The 23,734-nt window shown below is 44.8% G+C and overlaps 1 protein-coding gene and 1 long non-coding RNA gene across 2 annotated transcripts; both read right to left on the bottom strand.

The window, feature by feature from the left end:
* Positions 1 to 120: 120 nt before the first annotated feature.
* On the bottom strand, positions 121 to 18,410 carry si:dkey-159a18.1 (sortilin). Its single transcript, XM_041963735.1, has 21 exons — positions 17,887 to 18,410; positions 17,350 to 17,412; positions 17,127 to 17,203; positions 16,938 to 17,034; positions 16,204 to 16,371; positions 15,945 to 16,018; positions 15,705 to 15,751; positions 14,768 to 14,904; positions 14,607 to 14,690; positions 13,247 to 13,307; positions 3,876 to 4,028; positions 3,679 to 3,776; positions 3,483 to 3,582; positions 3,118 to 3,292; positions 2,840 to 3,033; positions 1,806 to 1,998; positions 1,571 to 1,687; positions 1,347 to 1,491; positions 1,155 to 1,261; positions 950 to 1,067; positions 121 to 830 (listed from the first exon to the last, which is right to left on the bottom strand). The coding sequence occupies exons 1-21, from the start codon at positions 18,145 to 18,147 to the stop codon at positions 816 to 818; spliced, it is 2,484 nt and encodes an 827-aa protein (XP_041819669.1). The 5' UTR covers positions 18,148 to 18,410; the 3' UTR covers positions 121 to 815.
* A 2,916-nt stretch (positions 18,411 to 21,326) lies between these two features.
* Positions 21,327 to 23,044, bottom strand: LOC121625957. The gene is made up of 2 exons (XR_006007932.1): positions 22,680 to 23,044; positions 21,327 to 21,922 (listed from the first exon to the last, which is right to left on the bottom strand). It is a non-coding gene; the product is annotated as an uncharacterized LOC121625957 (long non-coding RNA).
* Positions 23,045 to 23,734: the final 690 nt, after the last annotated feature.

The following is a 23,734-nucleotide window of genomic DNA, read 5'->3' as shown; positions in this document are numbered from 1 at the left end:
TCAACATTCTATAATTCACGTCAAATTATGAGTACACATCACATATTCTTGATGGAAATTAAAAGTGTGAAAAAGTTCATATTTCTATAGCAGATTCACAGAAGACAGTTATTTAAATCCAAGTCTAAATCTGAGTCTAATGACTCTTTGGAATGAAATATATTTAGAATTTCAAAATGAGTTTATTTGCAATTTGGAAATATGGGAAATTATAATTCTTTGGTTTGTAAAGCAATGATCTGAGTGAGACATCTTACAAATAATCTATCTTTGTTTCCGCCACAACAACTTCCTCATTTTTCTTCTTCTCTCAATTCGAAACAGATGGGAGACGTGGCAGCGCCACCAGTGTCCTCTGATGGACAGACACTTCGAAAAGTTTATTCATCATTTAACCCGATCGTGGCACATTTTAAACCATAGCACACACACAGGTATGAAGGACACGTAATAATATGCTGCGTGTTGTTTTGTGTTTTTGTTTTTGTTTTTGTTTTTTACAAATGCACATTTTCAGGATTGTCTTGTTTGTTTTCACATTGAACAGAAAGTAAAAAGGTGGTGCAACACAGAATAAAATTCAAATAAAAAATACTGTACAAGTCAAAGAGTAAGCAAAGTAAAGCGATGAAATGAAGCACGATCAATAAATTAAAACATTTTCTTTCTTGTCATTCAAATCTTCAGAATTAGCCACGAAGGGTGCTCCCATCGAAAATCAGGGATAAGTCCAACGAAATGCCATTGGCAGTCTTTTTCAGCACAGCTGCTTTCAATCTGGAATATTTTTTGCCTCCATTAAAATGTGTCATGTGTCATTCAATGAGATCCTGTCAAGAAAAGGACAAAAATGGTGTGGGTCAACATGGGAGAATCACACCATGTGAATGTTTTTAAAAGCTCATAACAACACAAAAAACTAAAAACAAAAGCGCTCAACAACTCCTACATCATCTGAGTCCTGCTGGCAGGCCCTGCCATTGCTGCTGGTGGCGCTTTCGGGATCGGCTGTGATGCCACTATCGTCATCCTGGATCCGGAGGTTGGAGAAACGATACGCCGGTGTCCTGCAGAGGGCGACATTAAATCACAGTGGTCAGCTGATATTGTCCGTATGGAGGTGTACACCCAGCACAGATGTGCATCTAGCTCACCTGTTTCTGTAAACCACCCTCTTGACAGCGAAGACGGCGGAAATGACAGCCACCACGACAATGACTCCTGCTCCTGCGCACACCAGGATCAACACCAGCCTCTCCCGCTGGAAAAATACATGCAACAGCTGTCATAGCCCCAAAAACTACACATGAACTATTCCACACTGGACGAGCAACAAATCTACTCACCGGTGTGTCAAAGTGCGGGACTGAAGACGAGGACCTGGCAGGCGGGCCGGGGCTGGTTTTAACACCACAGGGTCTGATGACCGTCTGCACTGCGAGCTGGGGAGTGAAGCCCCCCTCACACCTATCACTCGGGACCTTACGGTACCTGCAGACATAACCAGAAGCGTGTGAGCGCCCACAGGAGGTGTGTCTGTTCACGTTCAAAAAGGCGTGAGCGTCATTACCCCGCTGTCAGAAGCTCATCCTCCTCTCCGCTCAGACAGAGCTCCAAGGTTTTATTTGGAGCGCCGTGTTGTCTCACACACTCCGAGGTGTTCACATGACGATAGTAACCGTAGTCACTGTTGAAAAGGACAGGTTAGAGCATCAGAAAGGGAATATTCTTCACGCTGTCTTGCATGTTCCTATGCAAGCGTTTCAGAAGCCAGGTCTCCTTAGGAAATATACAAACTGACGTACCATAAGTAATCATCTCTGGTGCACAGGCAGGGGCTTTGCTTCCTGCTCACCACAAAGCTTCGCCCATTCCTGCACACAGATTGTTTCTTCAGCCTCCTGTAAGTCTCTTTGACACCCAGGACGCAGCCGTTTCTCTCCAGGTCTCCCTCATCTGTGGAATGAGCAAACCACTCCTCGTAGTCTTGGTCATTACCTGATGAATGAGACCAGGGCAGAATACACCTGTTACCGGCTATCGTTTCAAAACGTCAGGTAAAATGACGCGCAAAGTGACTTCAGCAACCTCTGTTGTAGGCACATGATAAATGTGAGCAGATAAAACTACTAAATCTGCAGAAAGTATTTCTTCATAACATTAAATATGGGTGACTCAAAAAGCAAGAAAGCAAAATATAATCATTTTGAGGTATTATTTCTTAAGAGTTTAACAGTCAAAAGCTAGTTCAACTGTCATCAGAGCCTGATTCAAATCCTGATTGGTGCACGGAAACACTTTTTCCACCGAAGTCCCGCCCCTTTCAAAACCAGAGAAAAAAACATATAAACAGAAATCTCACATAAGAAATAACCAAAGCTGTTCCAACTTGAGCATAAAATCCTGTGTTCCTGTCAGATCCCATCGCTCAATATAAGAAGCTGATTGAAAAAATCTGTTTTCAAGGCCTTTTTAAAAAAAAAAAAATGGTCCGAAAGACCACAAGACAAGCAGAAGACTTGACAGCAAAATGTGAAATAGTTTGACGCTCTGGATGCCTTTTTGGCCAACTGTCTCATGTTTGTACACATTTGTAAAACGTGGAGCGTAAAGAGAGGAACATAGAGCCAAAGTCATGGGTTTTTAGAAGTTATGGAAAAGTCATGGAAAGTCCCGGCTCACGGGCTGTGATTTTTCTGTAATAGTAAACTGTTGCGAGGCTCCACCTCACTGGAGACAGCGAGATGCCCCCGGCGTTAAACATGCAATGTAAAGGCGTGGCAAGCCCTGGGAAGGACAGATAGCAGCAATAAGACGGAGTTATGGCATCTTGACTCACACTCTCTCGTAATGAGGCTCTGAAAATCGATGGTGACGGCCACCCACATGGGCTGGCCGTCCTCCTCAGGCCGGAAGCCCCACACGCTGACGTTCATGGCCTTGGTGCCCGGCTCGGATGCCAGGCCGGCAAAGAAGAAGGGCTGCTCGGTGAAGTTGTAGGACTTCCAGCACTGGCCCTCGTCTGTGGAAAACCTGGTGACAGCAGAAGCACGGCGACTTTAAAGACACACACATTCTCCCGCCATTACCAAATAAAACAAACTGTCTGCTCAGTACTTGATGGTCTTGACTTGTCTGTCACGCTGGGCCTCCACAGCCACAATGAGACCCCCAGAGTCCAATATGCTGTAGTGGTGAGGACCCCTCAGTGTCCCCCTCCAGTTATAACCCCCGTCTGAGGAGACAAACACATCTGGGTGCTGAGACGATGACAGAGAGTCACCCACAGTACCTGGAGAAGAGAGGAGATCATATAAAGTCAGCTTTAAATCATCATTATATTCGGTTTCAGACAAGCTAAATGCATTTATAACCAATTATCTGCATTAGAAAATGACTCAAAGATGTTTAAAGCTGCTAAAAGGTGCAGCTAAAGTTTGACACCATTTGTTTTTATGAGGTCTTGCACGGAGAATAATTACCATGAGCGATAACCAGGCCGATAGCAGTCGGCTCGGACAGAGCCAGCATGGGAATGATGCGGTTGTTGCGACTGTGCTCTCCGTGAATATGAAGGTTGCACTGATGTAAAATAACACAGAGAAAGTTTTAGCGACTAACGGGTAGCGTATAACGTTAATATGAAGCCTTACAACACATTTCCTCCATGTGACATACATTCTGCACTTGCTCTCCACAGTCCACGTTCTCCGGTTTGTTCAGTTGTCTCCATGTCCCACCTCTGTTGAAGGAAATGACGGATCGTATACGGCCATCTGCAACAAACCACATCATGTGTTCATCAGTATTTTACTTACTTCTGTAAGGATGTGTTTGTGTGCTGGAAGGCCAGACACACAGGCTGCAAACCCTACCGTCGTCTAGCTTGTTAGTGAGGTAGACTCCTCTTAGCGAGGTGATGTTGGTGAAATCGCTTTTCCTCTGCCCGTCAAACAGGTGGCGCTCCAGCGATTTGGAGAACAGGATGCCGCGGTCGTCCGACGTGTACATGGTCCCAAAGAAGGTGTCTGCGAAAGAAGTGAAGTGAGAAACACGTCGAGGGTCACAGTTAGCCAGTAGCATATTTTCTTATTCAATGGAAATACATTGTTGGAAATGCAGAAAGGGAGATCATGTAGCATATCTTAGCATCGAGTCACCAGTATGAAGCCAATACTCATATCTGAAATCCAGATTATTAGAAGAGTCTATTTCATGTCAGTGGCAAACCACATTGCTCTCTGGTGCAAAGAGGATGTTGTTACTCATGTTGTCCAATGAGCTTGTGCTGGACCACAAAGAAGCTACAAACTGTAAAACGTGGCTGCGTCACACGCATCTTCAACTAGGGAAGCACGATAATTATCGGGCCGATAGCAGGAAAATAAGACGTCATTCCGATAAGTCCGATATCATCACGAATAGCCCCGATAACATATATGTTTTTGTCAGCACGGCAGTGCCTAGTCTACTCTTGCCTGTCACCGCTCTCACTGCGCAGCGGCTCTGAAAGTAAACATGCACGTTGCCTAGCAACTGCCTGTCACTGTGCGCAGACCGGCAGGCAGGAAAACTTATTTCTTTACAGCTATTCAGCGAAATCATGTCAAATGTGGAGAAGTGACAGGATATCCCAGACCTGAGAGAGACGTAACTGGAGACAAAGTTTGGTTTACCGCTATTTTTTCGGACTGATGGATAAAAGTCCTGCATCAGCTGATTTCTGCTTTCAGCGTCAGACATTAAAAAATCTGACTCCAGTTTTGTCTCCACTAAGCAGTCTTTTAGCAGACCGATCGTCCATGCTGTGTTTCTTTTGGTGTTTTTTTCGTGTCTGTCAGCTTCAATCTGGTCAATCTCTGCGTCCTTTTGTGTCTTAATATCGCTCCTCCTGTTGGTCCAGCGTTGTTTTTTACTTTTCTCGTCTTTTTTGCTGGGGACATCATTCTCCAGCCAAGTGTTTGGTCCTCTCCAAACAAATTAAAAATAATGCACGGAAACTGCTCCATATTTTGCCTCTCAAATCAGCTGGCGATGTGTTATTGAGCTTGGTACATTAAAGGATAACTTTCTTTTTTACAACCTGGACTTTATTTGCAGCATTAATTACGACCATTTAGACACCCAGACAACTTTGGTGGCACTTGGAGTCGTTTTGAAGAAATTAGCCCCAGAGGGGCGGTGCGTATATCCGTATAATGCGAGTAATCGGGGCATCCGTGCGTAGCCTCTATAAACGCATAATCTGCGGCGAAACTCGTTCATATTCCAATATTTTGTTGTGATATGCTGGCGCTATTCCCCTCTGAGCCCTGATGGCATGTTATCAATATACAGCGTCTCCAGGAAACTACCTCTAACGTGGATGATGTCATTTTCGAGCGACGCGTGCTGCGAGCAACCAGACACAACACGGCTAACTCTGCGGCGGTCGGCTAGTTTAGCTGTAGTTTGCGACTGTTACATGTGATGTCAGTGTGTGATGTCAGGGTGTGATGTCACTGTGTGATGTCACTGTGTTATCTCTGATGTCACTGTGTGATGTCACTGTGTTATCTCTGATGTCAGTGTTTGATGTCAGTGTGTGATGTCACTGTGTGATGTCACTGTGTTATCTCTGATGTCACAGTTTGATGTCACAGTGTGATGTCACAGTGTGATGTCACAGTGTGATGTCACTGTGTGACGTCACAGTGTGATGTCACACTGTGATGTCACACTGTGATGTCACACTGTGATGTCACACTGTGACGTCACAGTTTGATGTCACTGTGTGATGTCACACTGTGATGTCACTGTGATGGTCATTTCTAATTATATCATTCTGAGATATTTAAATCATCGTTTGTAGGGATGCACGATCATTATCAGGCCGATAACAAGAAATGATGACGTCATTCCGATAAGTCTGATATCATCACGAATAGCCCCGATAACATATGTGTTTTTGTCAGCACGGCAGTGCCTCGCTCCCACTATGAGACCCGAATGGCCTGCAGTGAATGCTGCATTCAAGTGACGTTAGCATAATCAGAAAAACTCTTTCTCACTGGGAAAAATCAAGAATACCCACTCATGCCAGAAAACAACTCGTTAACTCTGTCATAATTTTGCTGACTTGAATTAATATTCGCAGTATTTTTCCACATGTTACACACAAAAAATAGAAACATGAACTTAAATAGGCCGAAAGAACGACTGGCAAACGAGGGAAGGTACGTTACACCTTGAATGCAGCATGCGGCACAGCGTGCTAATGAAAACAGAGTTCAGACTTCGTCAAAGTTTCCGAAGAAGATTGTTCGCTGGTTATTCGTAACAAATGTTCCAAGGGAGTTCCACTAGGAGCGAGAAATTGCACGAGCTTTAATACCTGATCAGTCACCTGAAACATAACCACCGCTTTGACGGAGTTTGGAAAGCGTATGAGGACGCCCGGCCTGCTAAAGACGCTAACATTAGCAAGGCAGCCCACTTACGCGACGGCGAGGCTTTCGAAAAGTCCAAGAAATTTGCCAAAGATGACCCACGGGGTAAGGTTATTGAAGATTTAATCATGGACGTGATGGTGCTTGACTTACTATGGACTGCCCTTCTTCAGTTTGTCTACATAGATAAGTCGAAGTAAGGGATCATGTATCTTCCTTCAGGATGACATAGAAGCCCGACGTGACGCTTCTCCGTGGGAAACTGCTCACTATACATTATAGCGCTTAGAACACGGCTTATTACTAAAGCATTCAATAGTGTGACACAAAATACTGATTAAAACATATTTTATTGATTTAAAATGAGTCTACTCTTGCCTGTCACCGCTCTCACTGCGCAGCGGCTCTGAAAGTAAACACGTATGTTGCCTAGCAACCGCCTGTCACTGTGCGCAGGCTGGCAGGAAAACTTATTTCTTTACAGCTATTCAGCGAAATCATGTCAAATGTGGAGAAGTGACAGGATATCCCAGACCTGAGAGAGACGTAGCTGGAGACAGAGTTTGGTTTACCGCTATTTTTGATGGATGACTGATGGATAAAAGTCCTGCATCAGCTGATTTCTGCTTTCAGCGTCAGACATTAAAAAATCTGACTCCAGTTTTGTCTCCACTAAGCAGTCTTTTAGCAGACCGATCGTCCATGCTGTGTTTCTTTTGGTGTTTTTTTCGTGTCTGTCAGCTTCAATCTGGTCAATCTCTGCGTCCTCAAGTCTTTTGTGTCTTAATATCGCTCCTCCTGTTGGTCCAGCGTTGTTTTTTACTTTTCTCGTCTTTTTTGCTGGGGACATCATTCTCCAGCCAAGTGTTTGGTCCTCTCCAAACAAATTAAAAATAATGCACGGAAACTGCTCCATATTTTGCCTCTCAAATCAGCTGGCGATGTGTTATTGAGCTTGGTACATTAAAGGATAACTTTCTTTTTTACAACCTGGACTTTATTTGCAGCATTAATTACGACCATTTAGACACCCAGACAACTTTGGTGGCACTTGGAGTCGTTTTGAAGAAATAAGCCCCAGAGGGGCGGTGCGTATATCCGTATAATGCGAGTAATCGGGGCATCCGTGCGTAGCCTCTATAAACGCATAATCTGCGGCGAAACTCGTTCATATTCCAATATTTTGTTGTGATATGCTGGCGCTATTCCCCTCTGAGCCCTGATGGCATGTTATCAATATACAGCGTCTCCAGGAAACTACCTCTAACGTGGATGATGTCATTTTCGAGCGACGCGTGCTGCGAGCAACCAGACACAACACGGCTAACTCTGCGGCGGTCGGCTAGTTTAGCTGTAGTTTGCGACTGTTACATGTGATGTCAGTGTGTGATGTCAGGGTGTGATGTCACTGTGTGATGTCACTGTGTTATCTCTGATGTCACTGTGTGATGTCACTGTGTTATCTCTGATGTCAGTGTTTGATGTCAGTGTGTGATGTCACTGTGTGATGTCACTGTGTTATCTCTGATGTCACAGTTTGATGTCACAGTGTGATGTCACAGTGTGATGTCACAGTGTGATGTCACTGTGTGACGTCACAGTGTGATGTCACAGTGTGATGTCACACTGTGATGTCACACTGTGATGTCACACTGTGACGTCACAGTTTGATGTCACTGTGTGATGTCACACTGTGATGTCACTGTGATGGTCATTTCTAATTATATCATTCTGAGATATTTAAATCATCGTTTGTAGGGATGCACGATCATTATCAGGCCGATAACAAGAAATGATGACGTCATTCCGATAAGTCTGATATCATCACGAATAGCCCCGATAACATATGTGTTTTTGTCAGCACGGCAGTGCCTCGCTCCCACTATGAGACCCGAATGGCCTGCAGTGAATGCTGCATTCAAGTGACGTTAGCATAATCAGAAAAACTCTTTCTCACTGGGAAAAATCAAGAATACCCACTCATGCCAGAAAACAACTCGTTAACTCTGTCATAATTTTGCTGACTTGAATTAATATTCGCAGTATTTTTCCACATGTTACACACAAAAAATAGAAACATGAACTTAAATAGGCCGAAAGAACGACTGGCAAACGAGGGAAGGTACGTTACACCTTGAATGCAGCATGCGGCACAGCGTGCTAATGAAAACAGAGTTCAGACTTCGTCAAAGTTTCCGAAGAAGATTGTTCGCTGGTTATTCGTAACAAATGTTCCAAGGGAGTTCCACTAGGAGCGAGAAATTGCACGAGCTTTAATACCTGATCAGTCACCTGAAACATAACCACCGCTTTGACGGAGTTTGGAAAGCGTATGAGGACGCCCGGCCTGCTAAAGACGCTAACATTAGCAAGGCAGCCCACTTACGCGACGGCGAGGCTTTCGAAAAGTCCAAGAAATTTGCCAAAGATGACCCACGGGGTAAGGTTATTGAAGATTTAATCATGGACGTGATGGTGCTTGACTTACTATGGACTGCCCTTCTTCAGTTTGTCTACATAGATAAGTCGAAGTAAGGGATCATGTATCTTCCTTCAGGATGACATAGAAGCCCGACGTGACGCTTCTCCGTGGGAAACTGCTCACTATACATTATAGCGCTTAGAACACGGCTTATTACTAAAGCATTCAATAGTGTGACACAAAATACTGATTAAAACATATTTTATTGATTTAAAATGAGTCTACTCTTGCCTGTCACCGCTCTCACTGCGCAGCGGCTCTGAAAGTAAACACGTATGTTGCCTAGCAACCGCCTGTCACTGTGCGCAGGCTGGCAGGAAAACTTATTTCTTTACAGCTATTCAGCGAAATCATGTCAAATGTGGAGAAGTGACAGGATATCCCAGACCTGAGAGAGACGTAGCTGGAGACAGAGTTTGGTTTACCGCTATTTTTGATGGATGACTGATGGATAAAAGTCCTGCATCAGCTGATTTCTGCTTTCAGCGTCAGACATTAAAAAATCTGACTCCAGTTTTGTCTCCACTAAGCAGTCTTTTAGCAGACCGATCGTCCATGCTGTGTTTCTTTTGGTGTTTTTTTCGTGTCTGTCAGCTTCAATCTGGTCAATCTCTGCGTCCTCAAGTCTTTTGTGTCTTAATATCGCTCCTCCTGTTGGTCCAGCGTTGTTTTTTACTTTTCTCGTCTTTTTTGCTGGGGACATCATTCTCCAGCCAAGTGTTTGGTCCTCTCCAAACAAATTAAAAATAATGCACGGAAACTGCTCCATATTTTGCCTCTCAAATCAGCTGGCGATGTGTTATTGAGCTTGGTACATTAAAGGATAACTTTCTTTTTACAACCTGGACTTTATTTGCAGCATTAATTACGACCATTTAGACACCCAGACAACTTTGGTGGCACTTGGAGTCGTTTTGAAGAAATTAGCCCCAGAGGGGCGGTGCGTATATCCGTATAATGCAAGTAATCGGGGCATCCGTGCGTAGCCTCTATAAACGCATAATCTGCGGCGAAACTCGTTCATATTCCAATATTTTGTTGTGATATGCTGGCGCTATTCCCCTCTGAGCCCTGATGGCATGTTATCAATATACAGCGTCTCCAGGAAACTACCTCTAACGTGGATGATGTCATTTTCGAGCGACGCGCACTGCGAGCAACCAGACACAACACGGCTAACTCTGCGGCGGTCGGCTAGTTTAGCTGTAGTTTGCGACTGTTATTTTCCACAAAATGGATGAATATTTTTCCGACTCTGAGGTGGTGGACGATGACTTTGTTTACGATGGACGTCCTTACCATTTTGAGCTAGAGTACACGGACGAGGAGCTCGTTGAAAGGAGGATGCGGAGGCAGAGAGAGGAACAGCTGGCCAAACAACAACAAACGCATTTCCTGGCCGCAAGTCCCACTCTGAGCAACAGAGGCATTCCTCCTCTGTTGTCATCGATGAACATTGTCCACAAGAACACCACCAGTTGCCGTTTTCTCGTGGACGCGCAGCCGTTTGTTGTTATTTTGGCCAGCTGTCACAGTGTGATGTCAGTGTGTGACGTCAGTGTGTGATGTCAGTGTGTGATGTCATTGTGTGATGTCACCGTGTGATGTCACCGTGTGATGTCACCGTGTGATGGGATGTCACAGCGTGTCATGTCACAGCGTGTCATGTCACTGACATCACCATGTGTAGTCTCGAGGAAACTACCTCTAACGTGGATGATGTCATTTTCGAGCGGCGGGCACTGCGAGCAACCAGACACAACACGGCTAACTCTGCGGCGGTTGGCTAGTTTAGCTGTAGTTTGCGACTGTTACATGTGATGTCAGTGTGTGATGTCAGTGTGTGATGTCAGGGTGTGATGTCACTGTGTGATGTCACACTGTGATGTCACTGTGTGATGTCACACTGTGATGTCACTGTGTGATGTCACACTGTGATGTCACTGTGTGATGTCACTGTGATGGTCATTTCTAATTATATCATTCTGAGATATTTAAATCTTAGTTTGTAGGGATGCACGATAATTATCAGGCCGATAACAAGAAATTATGACGTCATTCCGATAAGTCTGATATCATCACGAATAGCCCCGATAACATATATGTTTTTGTCAGCACGGCAGTGCCTAGCTCCCACTATGAGACCCAAATGGCCTGCAGTGAATGCTGCGTTCAAGTGACATTGGCATAATCAGAAAAACTCTCTCACTGGGAAAAATCAAGAATACCCCCACATGCCAGAAAACAACTCGTTAACTCGGTCATAATTTTGCTAGTTGCTGACTTGAATTAATATTCGCAGTATTTTTCCACATGTTACACACAAAAAATAGAAACATGAACTTAAATAGGCCGAAAGAACGACTGGCAAACGAGGGAAGGTACGTTACACCTTGAATGCAGCATGCGGCACAGCGTGCTAATGAACAGAGTTCAGACTTCTTCAAAGTTTCCGAAGAAGATTGTTCGCTGGTTATTCGTAACAAATGTTCCAAGGGAGTTCCACTAGGAGCGAGAAATGGCACGAGCTTTAATACCTGAAAGTGTATGAGGACGCCCGGCCTGCTAAAGACGCTAACGTTAGCAAGGCAGCCGCAAAGAAGCCACCAGGACTTACGCGACGGCGAGGCTTTCGAAAAGTCCAAGAAATTTGCATATTTTGCCTCTCAAATCAGCTGGCGATGTGTTATTGAGCTTGGTACATTAAGGGATTGCCCCTTTAGTCTGTGACTGTTAGGAGCACCGCTGAATTTTCGCAATTGACCAATCAGAATTGAGCATTCAAGAGTGCCGTCTTCTAACTCCTGTCAGTACAATATGCACTGTGCATTATTTTTGTTGTCATTGAGGAATGCACGTTTTCAGTTTGTTTAAATAGAAATGTTTGAATCTAACTTGTGCCAGTGCATTCATTTTCTATGTATATTTATTTTTTGTAAACTTCTGGAATACACTTTTTCAGTTTGTAATCCTGATGCATGTATTTGCATCATTTTAAGGGGCCTTTATTTTTTATATCAGTAAGTAATGCACCTTATTTAAATTGATGTGAGATATCAAATAGGTTTGTTTGATAGCTTTAAGAACATGTTTGAGAGGCTTACCAATAGTTTTTCATTGGAAAAATAAATATCTCTTCATTTAAAGAGTCAAAACTGTTTTTGGTTTTGTTCGTGGTATTGATGTCATGATGTTAGGTATATGTGTGTGTTATCGGTTATCGGTTATCGGTATCGGACTTTAGGAGCTGAAAGTTATCGGTTATCGGTATGGGTTTTAAAAAACAGTTATCGTGCATCCCTATCTTCAACCCTGCAGCACAGAGGATCTGTGCGATCAGCACAGTTTAAAGGCGGTCAACAAAGATTAGCGTCACCGATTCAGTATCGGACAAAATGTGAACTATGGTCCCAATCAGCCTTCTGCTCTTGAGTAATGGTGTTGAATTTCTCTCACTGCCTTCCTGAAATATCGCGTTCACAAGGATGTGACGGAAAACGCCTCAGTTTTATTTGCCATCCAGCAAGTTTCTAACCGAAACAAACCCGCTGGCACAGGTGGTGAAACAGCACGCAGAAGCGGCGAATGATCGCCTCTGATTGAACGCGGGGAGGATTTGACCTGAGAACAGCTGACACAAACCTTTCAACATCCGCGCGATAACAACAACAAGTCATCATCAATCATATTTTACCTGTGTGGCGCTCGCACTCGCGTCAGCTAAAGCCATGAAGGACAAGCTGAGCTGAGGGAGGTGATGGACGTGGTTTACTTTTTCTGTGTGTGTGTGTGTGTGTGTGTGTGCTTGTGTTACACCCTGATCCCAAGATATGTTTGTCAGCTTTTGCAGTGTAAACTAAATCTCCCTCCCTCCAGCCAACAAAAGATAAAGCCCCTCTGCCCCATATCTCCCCTATTTATCTCAGCAGCACAACAGTCTCATCAGCTGACCCGTGCAGCGCTAAAGCCGGGGACACAGAAATATAATAATAACGTGAAGCAGAAATAGACGTGAATGAGAAAGAGGCAGTGAAGGCGTGGGAGGAGGGGTGAGGGACAGGAACAAAGACCGGGCAGCTGGATTCGCATGCACAAACACACACTCGGTATGATGGAATGATTTGTCAGCAGCGCCAAGAACTTGTGAAACCAGTCCGGCCTTTACCGTTGAGCTTTTCCATTACAACAAAAGGGGCTGAGAGAGCTATAAATTCTGCCGTGTCGTCCTCACAACACGGGCGCTTTTGCAAATATGTGTCAAGAGTGTTTTTAAAGTAGTCTTTGTGCAGGCAAGCGGGTGAAAAGGTGTGTGTGTGTGTGTTTTTTTGCCCGTTACCTCCCGGGTTGTCCACGTGCATGAAGAGCATATCTTCATCTCCATCCAGGATGGAGTAGAACTGCACACACACACACACACACACACACACACAGACACACACATCGAGGGAGAGATAGGGTACATGTGCGTGAGACAATCTGGACTTGCGAATAAAAAAAAAAAAAGACAACTTTGTGATGACTAATTTAATCGTTGCTGTAAACCTTGTCTAATCACCGTGAGAGAGAGTGTGTGTTTGTGCTGTAAACAAGATGTAGCGTGCACGCGCGCGCATGTGTGTGTGTGTTTGTGTGTGTGTGTGGGTTGGTGTTTCAACAGAACAGATGTGTGCTCAGTTGGTGTTGAAAAAGGAAATGTCGCCACTGATGTTTTTTACTCGGAGCAAGCCCACCTCGACAACGTCCAACCACCAAAAGCATGTGTGTGTGAAACTGAAGGACTCAACAGGAGAGATTAAAACCTCAGAGTCTGACAGCTGTGTTATGTTCACATCCGTGCATTTCCAGAGGTAGAGCAGGTATCGCTTGAAACATGACTAGAGCCAGTAGCTGACAAAAGAAGCAGCAGAACAAGAAAAACAGAGAGACCAACAGTCAACTCACTCAAATCTCCAAGCACGAACTTCACAGTCAATATTACTGCTTCTTTTCCTGAAGCGTGAAGTTCAAACATTTTGAATGAACATCTCTGGTGGACTTAATTGCAGATTCAGTATAAAAGTTTATCAACTGCATATGTGGGGCTGCCCCAGAGGATTACATGTAGCCGTGTATCTGGATTGTCATCGTATTTGAACAATTGGCTTCAATTTGTCGCTACTGAACTTTACTGCCATCTACAGGACTTTGAGATGTATGGCATTTATTCCTCCAGGGCCAAATGCCTTATCTCGCAATGCTAACTCAAAGTGAAACATACTTTGTGCATCCAACCCGTAATTTGGATCTGCACCAGAATAGAAGGGATTCTTCATTGGCCTATGCTACATCTTTTTAGCTAATTTCAAGAAAATCGGGAGAGCAGTATTTCTGTAATCCTGCTAACAATCAAACCAACAAACCAAACGTCTAAATTTGATGAAATTTTGATTGAAATCAGGAACTATCTGATCAAATACTTGACATTTCTTCTTTTGATGTGCTGTAATTTTAGCAAATATTAACCAATCTTCAAGTTAAAGATGCTAACCAGGCTAGGAGATGTGGCCATTTTACAACTCAATGATCACAATCACTCAAAAATAAAAGACAACAAGTTGGGTCTTATTTTTGTGATCATAACCAACTGAATGGTTGGATAAAACAACGAAAATAAGACTGAAGTCGTAATAAACAAGAAGCTTGAACCTGTTCCTCACCTGCTCGTTGGAGGCAGAGGGGAGCAGCGCTTGACTGAAGGTGTCTCCTTGGTCTGATGAGAAGTACATGACGCGGGGGGACCTCTGCGAAACAAGGCAGCACTGTGTCAACACTTCAGATGCCGGCATGTGTGTGAGGACGAGGCTTCGCGTCGGCTTACCGAATCTTCCATCACGGAGAAGAAGAGGAAGGCGCCGATGTAGCCGAAGCTGTAGATGTCCTCGTGGATCGTGGTGAAGGTCTTCCCCAGGTCCCTGGTCCTCTTCAGCACTAAATCCCCCCTCTCATCCGCCTCAACTGCAGCAACAAGAACGAGTCGTCACACAAGTTAATGAGCTTGTACGCAGGCGTGATAAGAACACTTCCAAAACCAAAAGATCTGACATTTTCAAAGGCTGAGAAGTTTTGGGAAGTACCTTGGTACTTTAGTTGGGGGGAGTACTTCCTCATGCGGACTGAGGGTCTAACAATAGACGGCGTCATATGCTGCACAGATTTTAAAGCCTTCTGAGGCAAATGTGGGATTTCAGGCTGTAAGACTGACCACTTGTTTCAAGCTTATTTTGAAAGACTTTGAGGTGAAGACTGATGCTCTCTGATCACAGCTGGTGAATCCACACCAACCTCTGCTTAACGAATTCGAGGGGAGCCTCTGATCAGAGATAATTAGATATGTGCCATAAACTGCTCTTGGATCCCCAATAACATCTTATTCTTTTTCTTATCAAGTGCAGTTTTTATGTACTTTTTTATTGTATCTTCTATTGTGCATGCAGTAATGAGACTTTTAATGATCTATTGTTTTGTTGTGTTTTTTAATTTTGATGCTGCCTGACTGCAGAGAGGATTTGCTTTAATGGGACAATAAAGATCTAACGTGACAAGCAGCGATACGATGGTGTTAAGCTTAACATTAGATGAAATTTGATTGCACTTGTCAGGTTTCTCTGAGGTTTTTTTTGCCCATTTTTCAACATAATAAAACAAAAACCATAGAACTAAAAGATGCTACAGACAAACATTTGCATGTTTGTCCTTCAGATTTAATCACTGGTCTCATCTTTCCCAAGCTGTTTGGATCTCTCGCAGCTTCTTACCTGTGTCTACTCGACTGTAGCTGAAGAACAAATTGATGCCACCCCCCCTGATGGAAAGAGGAAGTTCACGACATGTCACAAACACCCAAAATGTCACAACCTTTTCCACGTAGCTTCTCCAGAACAACACAGAAAGCAATGTGCAAATCATTCCGGTGAATGTGCATTATTTTACAGTACGTATGCCTCATCTCCCTCGCTTTGATTTGGTTCTTGGTTTTGTTTCCTGTTTATGCTCACCATGAGAAAGAATGCACTCCATCGTGAACTTTTGTCCACTTGGCGCCAAAGTCCAGAGAGAGCCAGAGGCCGCCCTGCCAGTCAGGAAGGAACAGAGGAATGTTTACCTTTACATCAAGGTGTGTGCTCGATGAGTGTGTGCGCACAGGGGTTTTCAGCCGAGGACACAGCAAAGGAGACACCCTTGACCTGAGGTCGAAATAAAAAAGAGGGGCAGCATTTAAAGGGCAGATAGAGAGCAGTCAGCCGCGTGACTCACATCGATGCTGAGGGCCACGAGGTAGTCAGGGTTGAGGAAGTGGTACGTGATCGGCTGAGCCAGGTGGAAGGGCAGTTGGATGAACTTGAAGGTGGCGCCGGCATCCGTGGAGGTGAAGATGATCCCGCCTCGGTTGTCCACCACCGGTATGTCTGCCGTCAGTATAACCTGTCAATTAAAATCGATTCACAAATTTTCAAATGTTTTTCCGCCTATTTTGTAACAGCAAAACCTCCCCCAGTCCACAAATCTCCCTCATCTCAAGAGCATGAGACATTATGTGGGGGAGAAAATCTGAAAACAATGAGGAGAAAAAGAAAAAAAAACACATCCAAATTGTTTCATGATGCTGTTCTTGGGAAAAAATGTCTACACATCAGTGCGTTCATGTGGGTGCATTTAAGAACTTGTCGGCCGCAGCGCTTTGAGGACGAGAGCAAAAGTGTTTTTGACAGTACAGATGTGGCACGAGTCGGTCAGACAGCGGAGCAGCATGAGAGATGTCTTCACACTTACGTGAGGCAACATCACTCACTCCTCCCCCCGTCTAGAAACATGCAACACAGCCGGCCAACTGTCAGTTACAGCCCAAAAGCTCCTGAACACACCACCTGCAGATATCACTGAAGGCAGCTCGCTAGATATTTCTATTACTCTTAATCAGTGGTGTTAGTTTCCATCTTATGTCATGCATTCTCTTTATCTTCACTGTAACTGCCCTGCTGTTCACTCACAGAGTTCCCCGGTCCAACACTGACTCCAAACTCCTCCTGGATGAAGGTGTTGTTGATCCGATGGGAAATGTCATGGAACGATTTTCCATAATCCGTGCTGATGAGAGAAAGAGAGTCCGGTTTTGACTGTACGTTTGGGTGAGCTGGACGTGCTGCTCGTGTTACGCTGCACGCCTGATACTGACTCACCTCCGATAAAGGCGCGAGGAGCCTCCCTCGAAGAAAGAATCTATTGGAGCACTAAATGTTGACAGCACCAGGACGACCTAGGAAATGCAGCAAGGCTGTTAAAAGTGATGGAAAATTATCTGAAGATACTTCTCTCAGTTCTTTCAATGTGAGTAATAACAGGAGTTTTCAATGTAGAGGTAAAAGTAAAACAGCTGTGGTGCTGTGATACTGAGATACTCACTCCTGTGCCATCGCCCACCCATGTGAGGATCACATAGGAGCCGTCATCACCGTTAAACCCGGTCTAAGTGACAGAGAGAGGAGACACTCACACATACAGCAGCATCACTTCTAAATTTACAAAATAAACTGCATTTATTCAAATAATTTCCTCTTTCTGAGCTGCTCAAACATGTTTGATGTTCAGTGGTCGATTAACACAGTCACCACTTTGCACACATGCCATTTAGTGTCAAGTTTAGGCTTAAAATCGTTATTTTGGTGTCCACTTATTACAAATTACAGTTTCACTTGTTTATGTTTTTGTTTTGAATAATCTTGAATATTCTGAAGCAATGCAAAAAAGCAGATAAAGCAAGAAAAATATAATTTGTCACAGAAAACGTTTATCTGTGCTCATTTTTTCATTCTTTTCAGTTTAATAAAGCTCATCAGTGCAGGGCTCCACAGGTTACGTGACTTATTTGGTGGACTTCGCTCCCGCCTGTTCACAAAACCCTTCAGCTTCGGAACAATGTCTAACTCAAACACACCTCACCTCATGCGTATTGTCATCCAGGACCTTGTGCTCTGCGGGGGTGAGGGGGGTCCGGCAGGGGGTGAAGGGCGGACCGTGAGAAGGCCTCGAGGTGCCGGAGGAGCCGCTGGTATCCCTCCTGGGGCGTGCGCGTGCCTTGCCCTGGCTCTCATCCTGCTGAGTCCGACGGAAAGTCACCGTCCTCCCCCCGCGGCTTCTGCCCTCGGCACCCAGCAGCAGGACGCCCACCGCGCCCAAGACCACCAGAAGTCTCCAGATCATATCCGATGCGACGAAATGAGAGGAGCTCACTAAAAAGCTCCAGTGACCGAAAAGCCTGCCTGTACTGACTGTTTTTAGTGTTGCGCTGTGAAGGCGAGTCGGGGTGGGACGTGCTTGGACGGGTCATTAACATAAAAAGTGCTGTGTGAAGTGGTGCGTCCTCCGCCAGCAGGTGTGTCTGCCCGCATCCAGGTGACCTGAGCTGCTGGGAGGATTTACGATTCCAGTGTTTCTGATGGAAACGCGCCTTGTGGCCGTTTGCAACCAATGCAAGCGAGGAGGGAGCGTGGGACTGAGGGGATAACGAGTGGTGCGTTCAATGTTGTCAAAAATATTGGAGTTTTCTTCCTTGATTTATTCCGAGTGGGCACAACTGAACACAAGGGGACGTCATGCATCTCATAACGTCAACAGCTGAGTGGACGCCTGACTCCGTCATGTGCCAATGCGCCTCAGTCTCGCGCTTTTTACGCGCGACGAAGCGTTTATTATTCCTGCAGTGCAGCTGTAATATCTTTCAAGCCAGTGCCCGAAAGTCAAACGAGCAGTGTGTGCTTGAAGACGCTTCCTCCCAAGAACAGCGGTGGACGCTGCAGACAGCGGTGTGAGCCGCGCCGCGGATGAGGCGCAGCTGTTTAGCCGCGGGCTGATCTGGAAATCCAGCTGTTTAATTTTATCTTACTACCGTGGAAACTGATCAACCTTCATGTTGAGTTTTTGTCTTTTTTACATTTGCATTTGTGTGCCCAAATAATAAATAGAAATAATAATAGGTGGTGTAAATAATAAGAATAATAATTCTAATAAAATAAAAGAGCAGGAGGATGAAGAGGAAACCACAGCAAAAAAAAACAAACAAACACTGTTTTTGGCCCTTTAAACCGGAATGAAGTTTATTCGCAGCTCAGCTCATATACACTTTAATCTTATCCAGATGTTTAATTTCTGAAATAATATGAGACCCAATTAGATACCAAAGTATATAATTATCGTCTATTTGTTGCAGGCCTGTTGGTTTCATGCTGGTAAGAGGAAAGGAAACCGCGCATAAAACGAGAAGAGTTCAAATCCGCAAAGACTTTGTGAGAACTTCGAGTGGCGCATTATGTCAAAACATGAGCCATAACGGGCTTGTTATGACTCACCTTGGATGGCTCTGTTTTGTGTAGGATGTGAGTACGTGCTGGTCTTACTACTGGAACCCCTGGTGATGAAAAAGCTTCGGAGCAAGCTGGCGCGCTTCCTCGCCCTTGTGGCAGAGGGAAGACTGCGGACAGAGGACGAAGGAAGGTGTCCACTGGGGAGGGCTTCACCCGACATATGGAATGCTTTTGCATGGGTCGTTTGTAACAGATTTGGAAGGCTCTTACAAACATTGTCGCCCTGCCAACAAAGGCTTTAGATCGGAAAAGTGTTGTTTTGAAACACAGCCCAAATATTAGACAGGGACCAACACAAGAGATCGGTGAATAACAGCTTACTCACAGCAACTTGGTGGTGCACATGCCAGCTGAGGTGTGTGTGGAGGAGATGTCAACCGGAATGGCCGCTGCTCCAGCCTTTACGCACGGGGCGCAGCGGGCCAGGTGCGTCCCATGCCACTGACTAATGCCGCCCTGCAGGCCTGGAGACGGAAAACACAGAGCGAAAGCAGGTCAAACCAAGCACACGGACCGCACTGACAGGCACTAACAAAAGGCCTACTTTCTTATTTAGTCTAAAAAACAGGAGACGAAGCAGCGTCAGCCTTCATGTGCGCCATGTTTCTGTCCGTGTGGTGATGGAAGGGGACTTGGCTGATTCAAACTGCGACCTTTACCTTCTCCACCACATCTCAGAGGCTTTTTTTTTTTTTTGCGTAATCTCCCCGTCCAGGGAAAACCATCTCCAAATATGGTGACTTTGACTGTTTGTGACAAACTGAAAGATTAAGTGTTCCTTCATGGGTTTGAAAAAAAAAGCTCAATAAACCCTCTTGGATTAGCTGCAAAATGTATCCTCACAAAGATGAAAACAGGCTGTTTATTCTTATCAGAGATACATGGTTCTCACAGGACAGTGAGCTTCAAACACATGATGGCCTTATAGAGGATGATGCATTGCTGTTGATTAAACTAGCTAACAGTATATAGCGTAGTTAGTTAATAGTAAAACACTGACAGGGACCATTAAACTGCATGAGTACTTTTACTTTTAACAACTTAAAGCACATTTTGCTTAGAATACTTACATACTTTCACTTAATTGAGATTTTGAATGCAGGACTTTTACCTGGAATGGAGTATTTTCACAGTGTGGTGTTAGTTTTACTTAAAGCATCTGAATACTTCCTCCACCGCTGACCGAAACCAGGAGGCTGCATACTGTGTCATGGCTCAGTTCAGAGCGGCGCCTTCAGTCTGCAGCGCGGGCCGCCGTAACCCAGCCGGTCCTGAGTCAACAGTGACTCACAGGTCAGCTTGAAGGTTTTGTTAAACACTTAGTTTGTACATGCACTAACACCTCTGCCTGATGGATGCGCTGAAAGCACAGTGTGCACTTTCTCTTTTTGTCTTCACCAACTCATGTGAGAAATATCTGGGTCAAGTGAGAGAGATGAGACCCATAAAGGAACACTTGAACCAACCCCAAAAAAACAGATCCCGAAAGAGGCTAAATCGCTCCGCAGAGCAATTAGATCTGTCTCTCAGGTTCCCTCTTTTGTTTTCTTACATGTTGTTGTGCCTTGGCTGTGTTGGGACCCGTCCCTCTATCCGTGAACCCATCTAAGAGATTGCAAGAGATATCGGTGGAATCAGTACAAATAAAACTTGACACAACCTGACTGCTGTATGTTCTACACACTTGCTTTTAATTGCACAGCAGCGTCATTGCCAGGCTTGTACTTGTCTGATCTGACTATTCGATTTAAAGCGAATATACCTGTCATGTTCATTATTTTGAAAACATGAGGGTGGTCATTTGTTTTAAACCCACTATGTGGTGACTGTAGGGCAATGGTGTGACGCTCTGTTGCATCAGCCTTTTAGTTCAATCACTCCAGACATGGTTTCAGTATTTTCGGGAAATTTTCACAACATTTGATGGTCGTGAGTCAGCTCGCTTCCCAGGAATACATTTCCCAGCTAACCAGCAGCGTGTGACCTCTTTGTTTCTTGTAAGAGGCTGCAGTGCACTTGTCCATTGCAACTCATCATTCCTTTTATTAAAAAATTATATAAAACTCAAAGCACACACACTTATCTGACAAGAGACAAAACATTCCTCGTGTTTAGTGCAAATGATTGTTCAGTATAGTGCAGTTACATCACATCTGTAATTGCTATAACACACACTACGCTGCTGCTACAGTGTTCGACAGCAGGTGGTCCGAAGTGGCTCAGGCAGAGGCTTGCTGTGGGATTCTGCATCCAAACCGTCACACTAGTCCTGAGCAGAGCTATTTGGAAACAGATGCAGCACAATTCTGTTGATCCAGCGTATCCAGCATGTGCATCCAGCAGCCATTTCTTTTTATAAAGTCCCAACATGTTCCCCTTATGAGCCGATGTGTTTAGCCACGGATGCGCTTCTCTCGTGGCTGCTCGAGGAGGCCTCCCTCTGTGTCTTTGACTGGTGGTCCAGCTCCACAGTGTAGTGATGGTCCTGGACGTACATGAGACCACCAAAGGAGTCCACTATTCCAAAGAGGACTGCGAGGATGCTCAGCGCCGTTCCAATAAAATACAGCTTCAGGACTGCTGTCACCATGGCTACTGTGGTGAAGGACAGCTGGCTGCAAAAGGAAAAGAATGAACAGATTAATCACAGTGAGGCTGTTATTTTACCTGGATTTATGGTGATTAGATAGATAGATAGAAAGTCACAGTTTTACAGGAAGTCATACATGCAAAAACACATTTTTCGGATATATTTAAACATGCACATGCTAAATTATTTTTTTTCTGCAGTGCATTCAGTGCAGGAATCGATAGAGGATTCAGCAAAAAGGACTATGGACAAAACCAGTGTGCTAGGAAACTGCAAGTTGACAGACCACATCAACAGGAAGAGCTACTGGTGCATTTACACGCTGTTGGAAATATCGAAATTTAATGATGAGCAACCCAAATTGGACCGCGTTTGATTGAAAAATGTTTTGATGCCGAAATTAATGTTTAGTTTGCGGGAAGTAGAAAATATTCAGTGTCTGAATGTCAAAGAGACGCACACGACTCTTTTTCTATCTTCATTTGGATTTTACACATCCTGCACTCTGTTATTGTTCCTCTTCCAAAAACATCAGTCGCATTTCACCAGTTGTTTTAAGAGTCACTGTCGTTTTCGCCGTCTTGACCGATTCGACTTCAAACCGACGCAACTCAAACGCAGGCGACCTGAAGGCAGCAGCCGAGCGGTATCGGCGCACATGGCTTCTGGAGACGACAAAACACGGGACCACACGGCGAAAACGAGCCCGAATCTCGGTCCGTCCTTCTCCTTCAACCACGACTGATACAGGAGCACCGTGTGCGTTTGGTGTCAAAACTTACCAACCGATCTGCGATGTCTCCCTCTCTGTCTCCAGTGTGTCCAGGCTGTCGTCGCCCCTGAGGAGTGATCCGCTGATGTTTCTGTCGCTCGGGAACAAGTTTTCTCCTGTGAAACGCTCACGGACCCGTCGTCCCAGCTGCTCTCTGCCTCCCTCTGTGCTGTCAGCTCCGCGTCAACCAATGCGAAACTGTGATGCGTCATGGTGACATCACGTTGTAAGCGCAAGGAGGCAGTTTCCTGAATCTTCACGGTCTGTGGTCTGAGGAGGGCTCTGGGATTTCCCGTGGGTTGCCTCGCCGTATTTTATGCTTAAATCTCTTTATATGTGGTGTCAGTGTTTTGCAGCTGTCTTGTCAGGATTAAATGCTTCGTTTGTGCACTCTTTCCTGAGACTGTGGTTCTGTCACAGATGAGGACACCTGGGAAAAAGGTTCACCTACATACCATCAGTGGAGTGATGCGTTCAGGAGGCCGCCATATTGGTACGGGGGAACGCATGCATATCTGTAAAGCAGGAGGTCTTTATGTGTTCAGGTATTTATAATGGAAAGATCTGGATTTCATACCATGTTTTTATAGGATCTGTAATAAAACCCTGATTCCAAAACAGCTGTCATGCTGTGTAAAATGTAAATAATAGCAGAAAGCAAACAAACTGTTTGCTGACAACAGTCTTACAAAGTGACTCTGAGCTCACATCGTAACATCCTTTATACAATCATGTATTCACAAAGAACCTCGCTCCATCCTCGCTTGTGAACCACTTAGCCTTTCCAGGATGCTCCATTCATGCCCAATCATGATACTATCACCTGTTACCAATCAACCTGTTTACCTGTGGAATGATCCTAACAGGTGTTTTTGGAGCGTTCCACAACTTTCCCAGTCTTTTGTTGCTCCTGTCCCAACTCGTCCACCCTCCAGGAAACCAAGATGGCCACGGCCATATGCCAAACTCGAGGCTTCAAAACGGTCGTCCACAATCCAGTGGGTGACGTCACAGTGGGTTCACAGTTGGTCAGAACAGCAGCGCAAGATGGCGGCGGCAGAGACG

Source organism: Chelmon rostratus, chromosome 22 (genome assembly GCF_017976325.1).
Source record: "Chelmon rostratus isolate fCheRos1 chromosome 22, fCheRos1.pri, whole genome shotgun sequence".
In the NCBI taxonomy this organism is placed as follows: Eukaryota; Metazoa; Chordata; class Actinopteri; order Chaetodontiformes; family Chaetodontidae; genus Chelmon; species Chelmon rostratus.
The sequence above is the reverse complement of the archived record's forward strand: the minus strand, read 5'-3'. Positions and strand labels throughout refer to the sequence as shown.

Excerpts from the sequence above, each read along its gene's own strand:
- si:dkey-159a18.1 (XM_041963735.1), bottom strand. The coding sequence starts at position 18,147 with ATGATCTGGAGACTTCTGGTGGTCTTGGGCGCGGTGGGCGTCCTGCTG. Across the intron at positions 17,035-17,126 it reads TCCTCGCGCCTTTATCGGAG|CACGGATTATGGAAAATCGT; the intron begins GTGAGTCAGTAT and ends TTCTCTCATCAG. Across the intron at positions 1,492-1,570 it reads GATGAGCTTCTGACAGCGGG|GTACCGTAAGGTCCCGAGTG; the intron begins GTAATGACGCTC and ends TTATGTCTGCAG.